This window comes from Corylus avellana, chromosome 3, assembly GCF_965113065.1.
Source record: "Corylus avellana chromosome 3, dhCorAvel1.hap1.2, whole genome shotgun sequence".
NCBI classification, from domain to species: domain Eukaryota; kingdom Viridiplantae; phylum Streptophyta; class Magnoliopsida; order Fagales; family Betulaceae; genus Corylus; species Corylus avellana.
Window position 1 is genome coordinate 9,554,984 of NC_142492.1, and position 16,259 is coordinate 9,571,242.

A 16,259-nucleotide genomic window follows, 5' to 3' on the forward strand; every position below is an offset into this window, starting at 1 on the left:
GGAAGAGGAGTTATGTAGCGACAACGATATAGACTCTGAATACGAAGAGGACTCTGAACACGAACAATCATCTTCAAGTAACAGTGCTACAGATTCTGAATATGAATCTGATGATGAAATATGTTGAACACATAAGCTCAAATTTGGTGTAAGTACAAAGTGTATTAGCATATTTAATGAAATTGATGCTCTCTCTCTCTCTCTCTCTCTATATATATTGTGGTGTTTTTATTTTTATTTTTTACTAGCATGATTATTGTATGTTTGTCAAAAATATTGAACATGCTATATGGTTATAAATTGACTAATATAATTTTGTGGTTTTTGACTTGTTAGCAGATTGATCATAACAATGACAACAACAGGACGCAAACGTGTTCCAGCAGCACGAGGCCGAGGCCGAGGCCAAGGTCAAGGCCGGGGCCTTATTGACGAGCATGAGAGTCCGACTCTCAATTCTGGGTTTGGTGATACAGATATGCATGTGTCGCCCTCGCCCCCCCTCCTCCTCGAGTCAGTGGATGGGCATCCTTCGCATGAGTCTAATAATCCTATTCACTCAGTGGCAGGATTGGATTCACAGGGAGCCGCCCCTACTGCATCTTGTAAGTTCATGAATTTTATATTTATGAACTGTTATTTTTGTATTATTTTGGTTTGTTATAGACATTTGACAATATACTTTTCCAAATATAACTTACTACGTTACCATGTTTTGCATAACAGCTACCACGTCTGTCAGAAGTGTAAGGGGTAAGGCCAAGTGTAAGAAGTTGAGTGACCATGTACTTAAGCATGGTCCCGTAGTGCTAAACATCCCAAATAGACACCGGGCACCTGTAGGCGAGAATGCATCATGGTTTGCAAGCAAGATTGGGGAGATTATTCGTAACATGTGCGAACTCCATCACGGTGAATGGAAAAAGGTCCCAGCTGAAGAAAAGAGCAAGTTGTTGTTTCATGTTCAGGTATGAATATCAATGTAATGTTTAATAATATGTTTCGTATGGAAAATTAATGTGACACATTTTTTACCATTGTTTTCTTATCTATTATGTATCAGTCAAACTTCGCACTGAATATGGAACGATACGAGCACATCAAAGCTGTTGAAAATAAATTGGGTCGTGCATATGCTAGGCTTCGTTCGAACTTGTATAGGGATCATTACAAGAAATATTTTGACGGCATTGATAAAGACGATGATGAGGGGATTGCCAGGGCTAAGGCTATTGGGAGGGAAAACGTGCCAGCAGGGTATGGTCCTCAACAGTGGAACCTAATATGTGACTCATTTGATGACGGTAAATGGAAGGTAAATATATATTATTATACTGATTAGAATATTCAAATTGATATAATTTGCATGCACTTGAGGACATTTTATGAATAATTGTGTTTTTTTTTTCTTTCCAAATTTCATAGAAAAAGTCTGAACGAAATACCCTAAACAGAAGCAAATTGGAAACAAATCACACAGCTGGGACTTGTTCATTTGTCAATGTCATTTACAAAAAGGTAAGTATCTCGTACCATAATTTAATGAAAGTAACGTTATTTAGTGTAAACTTTGATTATATGTATTATGTGTAGGAACAAGAAACAAAAGTGAAGCCTAATCCTGTTGAACTGTATGAGGTTACCCATACAAGAAAAAAGGATAAACAGTTTGTGAACGACAAATGCAAAAGTCTATATGTAAGTAATTGTTTACGCTCCGATCATTAAGTTGATTAGTGAAGAACATGAATAGTAAACTTGCATGAAGTATATGTTAAACTAAGGCCAACTATGACTTGTGCAGCTTCAAATGCAAGAATTAACAACCAGTGAGGGCTTAGAGGAAGGCAATGTGGAGGGAACAAGTGTGGATGACCGAATGCAAGAAATAGTCACACAAGTACTAGGGGGCCGACGAACTGGGCACGTTAGAGGAATGGGATGCGGTCTTATTCCTACCCCTTTAAGAACTTCATCTCAAGCGTTCACCCAGTTCGACAACCACGATGAGTGTAGGAAAAGACAAGAAGATACTCAAAGCGAGCTTCAACAGACTAGAATTGAACTTCATCAGTACAGAGAGAATTTGCAAGCCAACGTTGAGGAAACGAACAAATTAAAAGCCACTGTTGAGTTCTTAATGTCACGTATTGGAGGGTTAGTGAAACTTTACCTATGCATTAATTTTACAAAAACACACATACTAAGTAATCGTTAAAAAGCTTATTGATCATTATATGAAATTTTATTCTATTAGGTTTGGAGGGAGCTTGCTTGGAGGTGCATCAAGTGAAGCCAACAATTGAGGGAGCTTTGGAATAACTTTATTTAGGATGTACTCTTTGATAGCATGTATTTGTGATATATTTTTTGATACTATGTATTTGGATAGTTGTTGGTACTTTCTATTTGCTAATGTGTATTTGACTATTTGTTGATCGTGATCTGTTTGGTAATGTATATCTGTTGGTACTTTTTATTTGGTTTATATTATATTAAGATATTCGCAAAATTTTTGGTTCAACAACTTTTGAGTTAGTAAATCTCCCTTGACATGGTTATCAAGGTTAAAGAACTTTGAGTAAACAATGCAAGGGAGTAATAATATCTTTCTAAATTTTATTTTTAAGTGTATGCAGGATGACAAGAGTACAAGAAAGTTAAACCGCCCAAGCAGGTTCTCGCTTTAATATATTTCATGAAGAAACACATTTTTAGTATCTCTTTCTCTATCATTTTGGGTTTCATTTTCATTGTCTTTGATATTATATATTGGTTCATTGTGGTAGATTACTCAAATTGCTTATGAGGATGAATTGGCAAGGAAGAGAATGCAGATAAGTACTTTATTTTGGGTTTTGGAATTTTGCTGCCCATGAATTGTAAAACATATATTTAATAGTTTTCTCCCTTGACAGGTTTGGTTAATGGGGCAGTTCTCACATATTTTTTATGATTTTGATGAGGTTAGTCATTTTGAGTTATGTTTCTTGTGGGCATTTAGATTAGTTTGATTATTTCATATATTAATTGATTCATCAAAGAATGTTGTTGTGTACTTAAACATAAATGCAATGTTTCTTATAGAGGTACTCTACGTGCATTTTATTTGCCCATGCATGGAGTTATGTTTCTCCGGATAAGTTTTCCTGCTGAATTCTTTTAGTGTTGGTTTCTTCATAGTGAACTTTTTTTTTTGGCCTCAATCTTGTTAGGCGCACAATGCTTATCATGGTGTTGGCATTGTCAAATTGATGGGCCGTAGCAGTAGATATATAGCTATGCATGCATCCCTAGCTAGTGGACAAATTGACATATGTTTGATTCATGAGGTACTTATTACTAGCAATTAATTGGATAGTTATCTTTGTGAGCTGTTACTGATTCTACTGATATGCACATCTAAGGTATCTTTTAATTTGCACGGGCCTCATGGTGTTTTGAGTCATCTGAAATACCTGATTGAGACAAAGGGTTCGGCTGTTATTTGTGTCGCAGAGGGAGCACGGCAGGTGAGTTACGTAAGGAATTCATATTTTCGCTTTTGGGTTGAATACTATTAATTGATCAGGAGATTTTAATTGTGCAGTTCTTTTTTGGCTTCATGAAATACTGTGAAAAACTGCCTGTGTTCATTTCATTGCATTGCATAGATCTTATAACTTCTTCATTATATTTTTCCCCAAGATGAAGAGTAAAATTCAGTATGTTATTGTTTTTTGATGCAGAATTTTATTCAGAAAACTAATGCTAAAGATGCGTCTGGGAACATTGTATTTGGAGATTTCGGTGTCCACATTCAACAAGAGGTTGGTGGTTGTATTTTGACTAATTTCATGTGGTCTTCATCTCTCCATGACTCTTGAGACAAGTTAAGTGGGTTGATAAATAATGAGCTGACTAAAAGTCTAATTTTTAACATCATTGATATGTGTTGCATGGATAAGAATGGACTGCACTTTGGCGTTTTAGTTGTCATTTGTCAGAGTTACAAATATGATATATTTTAAGCCATCAAGATCTTACTCTATTAGTGACTCTTTTTGCTAAGACTAGTCAGTTGCTTTTTTGATGTTCTTTGTGTGAATTGAGAATCACTTGAACTGGAAATCATTAGAAAACGTACTGATGCTGCGATCGATCGCACTTGGAGTGCGATCGATCCCAAAATTTCGAAAACCTACTGATGCTGCGATCGATCGCACTCAAGTGCGATCGATCGCAGCATCAGTAGGTTTTCGGAAAATTGCGATCGATCTCACTCCAAGTGCGATCGATCTCCAAATTCCGAAAACCTACTGATGCTGCGATCGATCTCACTTGGAGTGCGATCGATCGCAGCATCAGTAGGTTTTCGGAAAATTGCGATCGATCTCAGTCCAAGTGCGATCGATCTCCAAATTTTGAAAACCTACTGATGATGCGATCGATCGCACACTTGTGTGCGATCGATCGCAGTTTTTTTTTTTTTTTTTTTTTTTAAGGACCATTAGGGTCGACAATTGTCGACCCTAATGGTCAACTAATCAGCGTCTACTTCAAAGTGGACGCTGATAGTCAATTTTTTTTTAATATTTTTGGACCATTAGCGTCCACAGTTGTGGACGCTAATGGTCAACTATTAGCGTCGACTAATTCTTTTGTGTACATCATCTTTAGAGTCAAACACATGTATCTTTTAGGGTCGATAAAGTGGACGCTAAAAGTCATCATTAGGGTCGACTCTAAGTGGACGCTGATAGTTAGTTTTTTTTTTAATTTTTTAGGACCATTAGCGTCCACTTTTGTGGACGCTAATGGTTTAACTATCAGCGTCCACTTTTATTTGGACGCTAATAGTTATTATTATTATTTTTTTAAAAGGGATATTAGGGTCCATAAAGTCGACGCTAATGGTTAACTAAAAGTGGACGCTATTGCTTGACTATTAGGGTCGACTTTCGCTCCCGTTTACATCATCTTTAGGGTCCAAACATTGCGACTTTTAGGGGCGATAAAGTGGACGCTAAAAGTGATCATTAGGGTCGACTTTTAAGTGGACCCTGATGATCAGACGTTTGATCATTAGGGTCGGACTATTAGGGTCGACACTTTTAGGGTCGAAAAGTGGACGCTGTTGCCAACAGCGTCCACTTTAGGGTCTTTAGGGGCGACTTAAAGTCGCCCCTAAAGAGCTAATTTCTTGTAGTGTAAATTGGAGTAAACTGCAAGCCTTTCTCATTCTGAAAGGAGTACCATCAAGTAGATTAGATAGTGAGATCTTTGAAAATGAGAGGAACATCCCCTGTTACATTCCCGCCCACGTCTGGGAATGTCTCACAGCCAGGAAGAGGCTTCACTTTGACCGTTCGATCAACTTCCACAGGATACATTAATAGGTGACCCTTCATTTCTGTTACATCATCATCTGCATATTGTTTCGAGTTGAGCTCACCCATGAGCCTTAGCCGTCTCACACATTCAAGGCTCTCTGGTTGTTTGAAGCATTCCTCCAACACTCCAGTATGCTCTGCCCATAATGACATCCTGTATCCATAGATCTGTACCCGGCCATATATTAAAAGATAGCCACACATTATTGAAATAACACCAAAACAATTATAGAAAGTTGTATTTTGTTAAGGTTACCTGTCCATGGGGACTAGACTGTTTTGTTTTCCACGTATGATTGGGTTGAAATGCACCCATTGCTATTTCAGTGTCTCTGGTGCCTGACATTGACCGGTGGTTGATATTTGCAGACCCTAGTATGACATACTCATCATCCACAATCATTCCTTTTGAGTGGACATAAATCATAAAACGCCTACTCTTCCGAGTAAGAGCCTGAAACATATATATAAATGGAAACATGAGATTTGGAAAAAAAGAGTTGAAGCTGTAATGAGGCATATGCAGATAAGGGAAATACTTGAGAAGTTCTTGCAGCAGTTGGATTTCCTGTATCTAAACTGTCTTTCCTGTCTGGTGCCTCACGATTGCCAAGGCAAAAGAAATTCAAATAGTCTTGTGGCTCGTACTTGTTCTCTAGTCCAACCTCCTTTAAAGCCTTGTAAACAATTTCATACATCATTTGCATTGTTTTATGCTGCAGCAGCCAATTAAGAATGAAATTAATTAAACCAGGTGGAAAAGATGTTGCAATTGTTAGACACACAAATAATGTCATGCTTCTTAACTAGCTAGTAGAAAAAAGAATAAAATTTTTACAAAAGACTTATGAAATATCACGTGATTTGAAAAAACTCTTCAAATTTTAAAATCTCTCAATTTGATCACCTCCAAACTTTCAATTTGATGCAATCTATCTCCGTTGTCAGTTTTTGGACATTAAAAGTGATAAAATGACCTTATAGTACCGCTGAAACTTTTATAAAATTTTAAATTTACCCTTCATTTTTTAATATAAAGAGATTTTTTTTTTTTTTATTTACGGCAAAAATTGACGGACGAGGTCAATTGCATCAAATTGAATGTTTAGGGGACAAAATTGAGAGTTTTTAAAATTTGGGAAAGTCTTGTCAAAACACCTGATAATTTAAAGATCCTAAGTGAAGTTATCCCAAAAAAAAAAATAATGATGTACCTGCCAATAGAGAATCTGCTTATTGACAGAGTCTGTAGGGTCACCTTCTGGCCGCATTGGGATAACAATATATGCAGAGAATCTCTCATTGGCTTTTATTTTGTTGGCGATTTTGAGAGCAATTTCCATTGGTATTAAATTGTTTGAACCTGTAGATAAATAAATAAATATATATATATATATACACACACGTAGTGTTCCTTAATTTGTTCTTAATCTCATATATATATATATATATATATCAGAATCCCTCACCTATATCTTTGTGAGAATCCCAGTTGAACGAGGATCCGAGGAAGAACTGGTTCTCAATATAAATGAATTTTTGGGCAGCGCGGATTGCATTCACATATGCTGTATGGATGCTCATGTCTATGAGCACATTCTTCCCGTATACAAGATTCTGTCACAAGAATATTGTAAACACGTACATTGGTAAATCAAATGCATATTTTTATAATAGGCAAGCTAAAAAAGCCAAAGATTTTCCTTTTTCCTCACCTTTTCCATAGCACCTTTTGAGTCCTTCAGATCCGGAAATCCTTTCACAGAAATGGAATCAATTGAACGAAAAACCTTCACAAAAAGATGAAGAATTGGGAAAAGATGAAGAATTGAAAAATCTAACTCCCATATCTGTAATATATATAGAAGATTGACATCCAAATCCAATATACCTACCTGTACATGCCAATCCTCAGGATCATTGTGACTTTGGGAAGGAATATCTGCCATCCCATTAATGATATCAGCATAATAGCTTTCAAATTTGTGTTGCGCATTATCATGTTGTTTTGATGCCCTCAACCAGCGCTCCTTAAAATTGGTGAGGATGTCACATGCAGCAGGACCATCAATACGAGAATGCAAATCATGCCATGGTTGTCTTGGACAACCAACAGGAGGCTCCTGCATGCATATATGTTTAAGTTACAAATCAAATATGTTAAAATGGGGGTAAAAACCCACGTGCCACGTGGTGTTCATCATTATACTTTAATTAAAATTGATCGCATCTCAAAGCAGGTACGTAAAATGAGAAAAACTAATTAACATACCAGCTTAGAGAACTTTTGTGACACCCGGCCCCTAACGTTAAACCCCAGATTAGCATGTAGGTTAGCTAGCTTAGAGGAATGGATTAAAGACCCCTTAATAAAACATGCAATATTATATATACTTATAAAGCTTAGTTTTACCTAATATAAGTAAACAATATGAGACTTAACACCCATAATCGAGCATCTTTTATAAACCACACACTCTTTATGTGTGCTACTTATCTTTCTAATATGTGACGATGGTGTTAACCAGGGACGGAGCCAAGAAATTTTATGGAAGGGGGCCAACTAAATTTTTTTTTCAGTTCTTTAAAATTTTTTTATTAAAAAAAATTATTTTGGTTGTTTTTTATGAACTAAAGACTATTGTAAGGGCTAAAAAAAGTGAACATTTGAAAGTAAGGGCCAAAAATAAAAAAACTTAGTGGGTATGGGCCAACAAAATTAAAAATAGGGCCAAAAAATTTTATTAGATATGGCCAAAAAATTTAAAAATAGGGCCAATTTTTTTTTTTTTTTAAGGGGCCAAATGACTAAAATTAAAACTTTAATTTTACTTTTTTTTATTATTTTTTTAACTTATAATTTTTTTCCTTATTTTTGGGGTTTTTATTATTTTTTTTACTTAAATTTTTTTTTTCCTTATTTTTGGGGGGGGGACCATGGCCCACCCCGGTCCCCCCCTCCCTTCGTCTCTGGTGTTAACGTAAATGGTATCTAAATATATTTTTTTAAAGGTGTAAATTGGTATGATCTATTGTTTTGTTTCTATTTAATTTTTTTGTTCCAAGCTATGGTGTCAGTCTCTTATTAAAGGGTACAAAAAGCCTTGATTTGTGACAATACCTTATAGAAGACATTATCTTTTATTAGCGTAGAAATAAAGCGACTGCATTGGTGTGTATAAGGGACAATAAACTCTTTTAGCTGATTTCAGTTACATGCATTAAGAGAATAAAATTCTTATGCATGCATGAGCTTTGAAAATATATATTAATTCAGGATAAGTAAAGGAGAATATGGATCGACTAAGTACGTACAATAAATAAGGGACATGGAGAAAATTAATTGATTGATTTACCTTGAAGGTAGGGTTATTATAGTCGTCTTTGTGCACAGTTTGTAAAGTCCTGAAAAGAGGATGTTTTGGAGTGTCATATCGGCCAATGCATAGATCAAGACCTCCAATAAATGCTACTATCTTTCTTTTCTTGTGACCTGCGTCAGCATCCACAATCACTGTTTTCTGATGGTGGGAATAGATACATTTGCGAAATTCCTTTAAAAAAAAGAAAAAAGAAAAAAAGAAAAAAGGTCCAAAGAATTGTTAGTATATATATTAACGTGGCGGAGCCAGAGTTCTGGCTTAGGGGGTCAATTTTTTTTTTTTTTTTTAATAAATTAAAATTGAACAAGAATTGATTAAAAATATTAAAATATATAACTAACGAAAGAAATAAAATAATTCAATAAAATTTAATTATTGTTTAAAATATATAAAGGCAACATACACGTTACTTTATTCAATTATCTTCGACAAGTCTTCATAATTGGTTGACAACGCCTTTTTTGTAGATATACACTTCGGATTTAGTCGTCTTTATGATTGGATGGCAATCTGATTTTTTTTTTTTTTTTTTTTTTTTGAAATAAGAATTTGTTTTTCTTAAGCAAAGATCTACTAGCATATTTGTTAAATCTATCTCAGTATGAGCTCGTTTAGAATTTTATTGGAGCTTAATAGAATTATTTTTTCTCTTTATAATCTCAGGTAATTACAATTATATATTTTATACAATTAAAATATGCAACAATATATATATAAAATAAATTTAATTAAGCAATCTAAATATAAAATCTTAATTAATATTAAAGTTTAATTACATACATTAAATTTTTTAAGAAAGGGAAATTGTCAAAAAGCAATTAATTTTAATTGTTGAAAAAATGGCAAACTAAAAGAATGACTTCAGAATTTTATTTTGTTATATATATATATATATATATATATATATGATTTTATTGTCATTGATTATAATTAATCAAATCAAATCAGATTTGAATATATTTATAGGGACTCCCTGTATTGTAAATTCATAAAGTAAAATAACAACAAATGTAGCTAGCCTTAGGGTCTTTATCTGTGTACTTAACGTAAAATCACTTGTCTCTTTTTTTTCCTCTATTTATTTCTTTTTCCATTTAATTATGATTTTCTTTGAAGAATTACTAAAGCAGAAAATCATATTTGCTAACACAGTCGTGTATATATATATAAGCAATTTCAATGAAGTTGATAATTCAGTTCATCCAATAATTAAATAAGATAATTATTAGATAAAAATATATATATATCCAACCAATTTCTCGGTCCAGCTATGATTGGTCCAGGCAGGTCGGAGGCACAGTTGCACTTGCACCTTAGTGTGCTTGAAAAAATCGCGAGTCTCGGCATCGTTGGTTTTCATTTTGCCTTCCTGCTCATTAATATAGAAATCAACGAATACATACACAAATATAATTCCACTTGATGCAAGAAAAGTTAACAATAATATATACGAAAAAGAAAAAGAAAAAAAAAATTACTTGAATATATATTAACAGAAAAGTAAACAATAATAAGCGACTTGGGGTCAGATACTTTTGAATTGTGTTAATTTCACCGTCCATGCAAAAGGAAAAGAAAAAAGCGAAAGATAAATAACAAGCTGCGCTGTAGCATGCAGAAAAATATTAACTGCATATACATTGTTTGGTAATTGAAATTTAGAAGTTAAAACCAGCATTGGAGCCAAAATTATGGTATTAATTAAAATCTCTTAATTAATTAGACGTTCCTTACTCTAACTTTATATCCCGCAATGCTGATAGAAGAAGGATCATTCCATACAAGGAGCAGCACCCTTACACCTTGCTGTGCTTTGGCCTTGAGCAGATCCCCCAACATGCAATCATCAGTTGTTGCAATATTACCATCTCGAATCAGTCTAACATTGTGGTTCACCGACCACCCTGCAATGTATATCAAACGTTTTGCCTGTTTTATTGCTTCATAGATGTCATGCCAACAATCCCTGTGCTCATATTGAACATCACCATCAAGCTTCAAATTGGGAAGGCAACCATGTTCATGATCATCAACATGAACATGTGCATCTTGATAGAGTGTCACTTTTCCACCTCTCCTAAGTGGAAAGTAGGTACCTGGGACCCCTTGATAAAGGTTCATGACTTTCTCCACTTGGGTGTACTGAATCGACAAACTCAATGCAGCACCAGCCTTACAAGGCTCCCCGCTGTCACTAAGAATGGGGAAGGTTCCATCAATCTTCATCCCAGAGTATAATTCCTCCACTGGAATTCCCACAACACCTATGATATCGGAACCAGTAGGATCCTCGTCATTGACAACAAAAAGCACTTCAGCAGCAGAATGTGCGACGGGGACATTAAAATGCTGCATCCAATCAGGGTTTTCACTGTTAGGAATCACACGAGTCCTGGCAATTATAGCACCTGATAGTGAGACTACGACATAGGGATCACTGGTCATTTTCTTAGACATCTGGTCTTCTATATGGCTGACAACTTTCCCAGGCAATATCGAAAGCATTTGTCCTAGATTTTTAGGAACATCCATGTTGGGAAGGTTTTTGGCCTCCCTGATCCAAATGTCCAAGTTCCCATGCAACAGAAAAACCTTGAGAGAAGCCTGCAGGTTGGTTAGAAATGGCACAGCTTGTTGACCCAGACAATGGTCTCCGGCCCCAAATGACAGACATTCAGTTAAAGCAGGATTACTCATATCGCAATATATCCCTGAATGACAATAACAGAATTCAGATTAATGTAAGTGCACTTGTATGTGAGTGTTGAGTTTCACATTAAGAAAATATAAAATAAAATAAAAAATAGTAGTTAAAATATATAAGTAGAGCGTTGAGTTTCTTATTAGCTTTAAGTTTTTTGGCTAGAGTGGTTGTTCAACTATCTACATTAATGTACTCTGGGTAAAATTTTATAACCGCTTTATCTCTCAACATTGAGAAATAAAATTAGCCCGAAAATAAAACCACAAAAATGAAAGATATATAGGCACACAAATGGAGTCACAATATTGTTGGGTATGAGCTGCCTGCCATAATGGTGGTTAAATTATTTAAGACCAGAAACAATAAAATATTTGTGTGTGAGAGAGAGAGACAGATCGTACCTGGAATGTGGGAAAGGAAGAGGGAGAAGAGCTTCCAAGAAGAAAGGAGGCCAGGAGGGATCTCAACAACAGAACTTCAAAGAAGAAAGTGGATTGTCTTTCAAATCTCAATCCAACACCTAACCCTGACTAGAGCTTTATAAAGAAAAAATATGCCGGCGGCGTTAAGTAAGACTAACGCAAGATACAATTAGGGCCATTGTAAAGTGAGTTCTTTGCTTTTTTGACGAATCTCTAATAAGTTCTCGAGGTTGTGATGGTGCAGGAAGATTTGTTCGCATCCCAGAAAAAAGACAATGCATGGTTTCTTGCACAAAAAGTCTGCATGCATCATGCATCATAGTTGATCTCCTTGGACCCAACATCCAAAAATGATACTGTTATAGAGGATTAGGTGCACATGATTTATAAAGTGAGTTGTTCTTTTTTTGGTGTGTATTAGAGAAGCTATTGAAGCTTTAAAGTTAAAGAATAAACATACTCTACCGATTTTGGCTTAATTGGGAAATGACATGCATGGTTTATAAAGTGAGTTGTGTTGTTTTTTTTTTTTTTTTTTTGCCTTTTTTGCCTTTTTTTTTTATTAGAGAAGCTACCGAAGCTTTAAAGTTAAAGAATAAAGATACTCCCGTGATTTTGGCTTGAAAAACTCTAAACAGATAAATATCACAATTTTATACAGAATTAACGGATAACAAAGCAAACAATTACCAAAATATGAACAATCACACACAGATATTTTGGTTACGAAGAGGAAACTTTTTAGAAAACGTTCTAAAAGTAAAACCTCTCCGGGGCAGCCAAACCCAGGAAATCACTATCAAAAGATTATCCAGAGATTACAGACACTAGGAACACTTGCAACCCTATGTAAGACCTTGACTCTATAAGATCGACAAGCCTCCAACTTGTCTCCTCGTTCACAATCTTCTTCAACGTGATTCTCCTTTATCGGACCCTTCCGATAGACTTCAATTAAGCACACAATCAATACTAACAAAAATCCTCTAAGAGGAATCAATTTGGCTCACAACAAAATAATCACTCAAGCACAGCCTCACACGAACTCTCTGGGGGTGAAAATTCGTGCTTCTCTCTTCTATAATGATGTATATATACCCCCGACAAAACCCTAGACCTAACCTACTTAAAATCATGTTTTTGGGCCTAAAACTTACGGGGTGTCCGGACATGTTAATGGGCTGTCCGGACACGGCTTTGCAGAGCAAAATTTGAGTTTCTGGAAATGAGGTCTGGACCCGGGGAAGGCATGTCCGGACATGAGTGAAACAGCATTCTGGAAATGCTGTCCAGTCTTGATCAACAGCTCCGATCGATGGGCGTTTGTGGTCCGATTGAGCTGAAATTTTGTAGGGACGTTCATAACACATGAATCTACATTATGAACGGTGGAGATTGGATTCTGAACATTCTATATCAGTTTTTGAGCCCATAAACAGTAGTCTCTGCATTTTGAAACTGAATTAAGCCAACACAAGAACTAACATTTGGCTTGGGAAATGCTATGGTTGATCTCCTTGAAATGTGAGGACCCAACCTCCAAAAATGGCACTATGGATGCTACGTGCATGTGGTTTATAAAGTGAGTTTTTTTTTTTTTTTTTTTTTTTTTTTTTTTTGTACTAGAGAAGTTAGCGAAGCCTTAAAATTAAAAGAATAAAGATACTCTTGGCATTCTCGCTTTCATATTTTCATTTTCACACTTCGGTGCAGCAATGCATGGTTTCTGACACACAAAGTCCACATCCATCATTGTATCATAGAAAACCATGGTTAATCTCCATGTAAGGTGAGGGACCAACATCTAGAAATTGTAATGTAGGGGCTAGCTAGGTACGGCGCACATAGTTTATAATGTGAGTTGTGTGTTTTTTTACTACAAAGCTAGGGAAATCATAAATTTCAACAATGCAGACACTTAGAGTAAAAAATAAAGAGACTTTGAGTATTTTGTCGTGAGAAATGATTTATACACTCTCACTTTTCTATTTTCATTTTCACAGTTTTGTGCAACAATGCATGATTTCTAACACACAAATTCTTTATGCATCATTGCATTGTAAAAAACCAACAGTTCCTCTACTTGTAATTTGAGGGACCCAACATCTAGAAATGGTACCGTGAGGGCTAGGAGCACAAGATTTATAAAGTGATTTGTGTGTGTGTGTATTTTTAATGGAGAAGCTAGCAAAGCTTTAGAGTAAAAGAATAAAGACACTTTGAGTATTCTGCCTTCATAAATGGTTTACACACTTTTACTTTTATATTTTCATTTTTGTACTTATGTACAACAATGCATGGTTTCTAACACACAAAGTCTTCATCCATCATCACATTGTAGATAACCATGGTTCCTCACCTTGTAATGTGAGGTACCCAACATCAAGAAATGTTACCATTAGGGGGGGGTGGGCTAGGCGCACATGATTTATAAAGTGATTTGTGTGTGTGTGTGTGTGTGTGTGTTTTTTTAATGGAGAAGCTAACAAAGCCTTAGAGTAAAAGAATAAAGACACTTTGGGTATTTTGTCGTAAGAAATGGTTTACACACTCTCACTTTTATATTTTCATTTTAACACTTATGTACAACAGTGCAAGGTTTCTAACACGCAAATTCTTCAAGCATCATTGCATTGTAAAAAACCAACGGTTCATCTACTTGTAATTTGAGGAACCCAACATCTAGAAATGGTACCGTGGGGGGCTAGGAGCACACGGTTTATAAAGTGATTTGTGTGTGTGTGTGTGTGTTTTTAATGGAGAAGCTAGCAAAGCTTTAGAGTAAAAGAATAAAGCCACTTTGGGTATTCTGCCTTCATAAATGGTTTACACACTTTCACTTTTATATTTTCATTTTTATACTTATGTACAACAATGCATGGTTTCTAACACACAAAGTCTTCATGCATCATCGTATTGTAGATAACCATGGTTCCTCTACTTATAATGTGAGGGACCCAACATCTAGAAATGGTACCGTCGGGGAGGCTAGGCACACACAGTTTATAAAGTGATTTGTGTGTGTGTGTGTTTTTTTAATGGAGAAGCTAGCAAAGCCTTAGAGTAAAAGACTAAAAACACTTTGGGTATTCTGTCTTCATAAATGGTTTACACGCTTTCACTTTTATATTTTCATTTTCATACTTATGTACAACAATGCATGGTTTCTAACACAAAAAGTCTTCATGCATCATCGCATTGTAGATAACCATGGTTGCTCTACTTGTAATGTGAAGGACCCAACATCTAGAAATGGTACCGTCGGGGAGGCTAGGCACACACAGTTTATAAAGTAATTTGTGTGTGTGTGTGTGTGTTTTAATGGATAAGCTAGCAAAGCCTTAGAGTAAAAGAATAAAAACACTTTGGGTATTCTGTCTTGAGGAATGGTTTACACATTCTCACTTTTACAGTTTCATTTTCACATTTTTGTACAACAATGCATGGTTTCTAACACAAGTTTTCATGCATAATTGCATTGTAACAAACTAGCAGTTCCTCTACTTGTAATGTGAGGGTCCCAACATCTAGAAATGGTACCGTGGGGGCTAGGCGCACACTATTTATTAAGTGATTTGTGTGTGTGTGTGTGTGTGTGTGTGTGTTTAATGGAGAAGCTAGCAAAGTATTAGAGTAAAAGAATAAAGACACTTTGGGTATTGTGTCTTGAGAAATGGTTTACACACTCTCACTTTTATATTTTCATTTTCACATTTTTGTACAACAATGCATGGTTTCTAACACACAAACTCTTCATGCATCATCGCATTGTAGATTACCATTGTTGATCTCCTTGTAATGTGAGGGACCCAACATCCAGAAATGGTATTTTGGGGGCTAGGTGTCTATAGTTTATAAAGTGTTTTTTTTTTTAATTTTTTAAATGGAGAAGCTAGCGAACTCTTGGAGTAAAAGAATAAAGAGACTTTGGTTATTTTGCCATGAGAAATGGTTTACACACTCACTTTTATATTTTCATTTTCACAGTTTCGTACAACAATGCATGATTTCTAACACACAAAGTCTTTATGCATCATTGCATTGTAAAAAACCAACAGTTCCTCTACTTGTAATTTGAGGGACCCAACATCTAGAAATGGTACCGTGAGGGTTAGGAGCACACGATTTATAAAGTGATTTGTGTGTGTGTGTGTTTTTAATGGAGAAGCTAGCAAAGCTTTAGAGTAAAAGAATAAAGACACTTTGGGTATTCTGCCTTCATAAATGGTTTACACACTTTTACTTTTATATTTTTATTTTTGTACTTATGTACAACAATGCATGGTTTCTAACACACAAAGTCTTCATGCATCATCACATTGTAGATAACCATGGTTCCTCACCCTGGTAATGTGAGGTACCCAACATCAAGAAATGT

At 35.5% G+C, this 16,259-nt stretch overlaps 3 protein-coding genes across 3 annotated transcripts; 2 read left to right on the forward strand and 1 right to left on the reverse strand.

Annotated features, from left to right (window-relative positions):
* Nucleotides 1–340: 340 nt before the first annotated feature.
* Nucleotides 341–2,133, forward strand: LOC132170154 (uncharacterized). Its single transcript, XM_088514317.1, has 7 exons — nucleotides 341–605; nucleotides 727–968; nucleotides 1,064–1,216; nucleotides 1,426–1,518; nucleotides 1,594–1,698; nucleotides 1,805–2,073; nucleotides 2,124–2,133. Exons 1-7 carry the CDS (start codon nucleotides 353–355, stop codon nucleotides 2,131–2,133), a joined length of 1,125 nt encoding a protein of 374 aa, XP_088370443.1. The 5' UTR covers nucleotides 341–352.
* A 787-nt stretch (nucleotides 2,134–2,920) lies between these two features.
* Nucleotides 2,921–3,972, forward strand: LOC148586762 (ATP-dependent 6-phosphofructokinase 5, chloroplastic-like). Its single transcript, XM_088514133.1, has 4 exons — nucleotides 2,921–2,966; nucleotides 3,216–3,332; nucleotides 3,408–3,512; nucleotides 3,729–3,972. Exons 1-4 carry the CDS (start codon nucleotides 2,928–2,930, stop codon nucleotides 3,864–3,866), a joined length of 399 nt encoding a protein of 132 aa, XP_088370259.1. The 5' UTR covers nucleotides 2,921–2,927; the 3' UTR covers nucleotides 3,867–3,972.
* A 1,274-nt stretch (nucleotides 3,973–5,246) lies between these two features.
* On the reverse strand, nucleotides 5,247–11,452 carry LOC132174701 (phospholipase D beta 1-like). Its single transcript, XM_088514150.1, has 10 exons — nucleotides 10,496–11,452; nucleotides 10,008–10,127; nucleotides 8,729–8,926; nucleotides 7,268–7,495; nucleotides 7,088–7,162; nucleotides 6,842–6,989; nucleotides 6,587–6,735; nucleotides 5,912–6,088; nucleotides 5,629–5,826; nucleotides 5,247–5,540 (listed from the first exon to the last, which is right to left on the reverse strand). The coding sequence occupies exons 1-10, from the start codon at nucleotides 11,450–11,452 to the stop codon at nucleotides 5,247–5,249; spliced, it is 2,544 nt and encodes an 847-aa protein (XP_088370276.1).
* Nucleotides 11,453–16,259: the final 4,807 nt, after the last annotated feature.

Bases quoted from the DNA above. Each gene is read 5' to 3' on its own strand.
- LOC132170154 (XM_088514317.1), top strand. From the start codon at position 353: ATGACAACAACAGGACGCAAACGTGTTCCAGCAGCACGAGGCCGAGGC. The intron at 1,217-1,425 runs GCCAGGGCTAAG...CAAATTTCATAG, and splicing joins AAGACGATGATGAGGGGATT to AAAAAGTCTGAACGAAATAC. The intron at 1,699-1,804 runs GTAAGTAATTGT...TGACTTGTGCAG, and splicing joins ACAAATGCAAAAGTCTATAT to CTTCAAATGCAAGAATTAAC.
- LOC148586762 (XM_088514133.1), top strand. From the start codon at position 2,928: ATGGGGCAGTTCTCACATATTTTTTATGATTTTGATGAG. The intron at 2,967-3,215 runs GTTAGTCATTTT...CAATCTTGTTAG, and splicing joins TTTTTTATGATTTTGATGAG to GCGCACAATGCTTATCATGG. The intron at 3,513-3,728 runs GTGAGTTACGTA...TTTTTGATGCAG, and splicing joins TCGCAGAGGGAGCACGGCAG to AATTTTATTCAGAAAACTAA.
- LOC132174701 (XM_088514150.1), bottom strand. From the start codon at position 11,452: ATGAGTAATCCTGCTTTAACTGAATGTCTGTCATTTGGGGCCGGAGAC. The intron at 6,990-7,087 runs GTGAGGAAAAAG...TTCTTGTGACAG, and splicing joins CAAAAGGTGCTATGGAAAAG to AATCTTGTATACGGGAAGAA. The intron at 5,541-5,628 runs GTAACCTTAACA...GGCCGGGTACAG, and splicing joins AGTCTAGTCCCCATGGACAG to ATCTATGGATACAGGATGTC.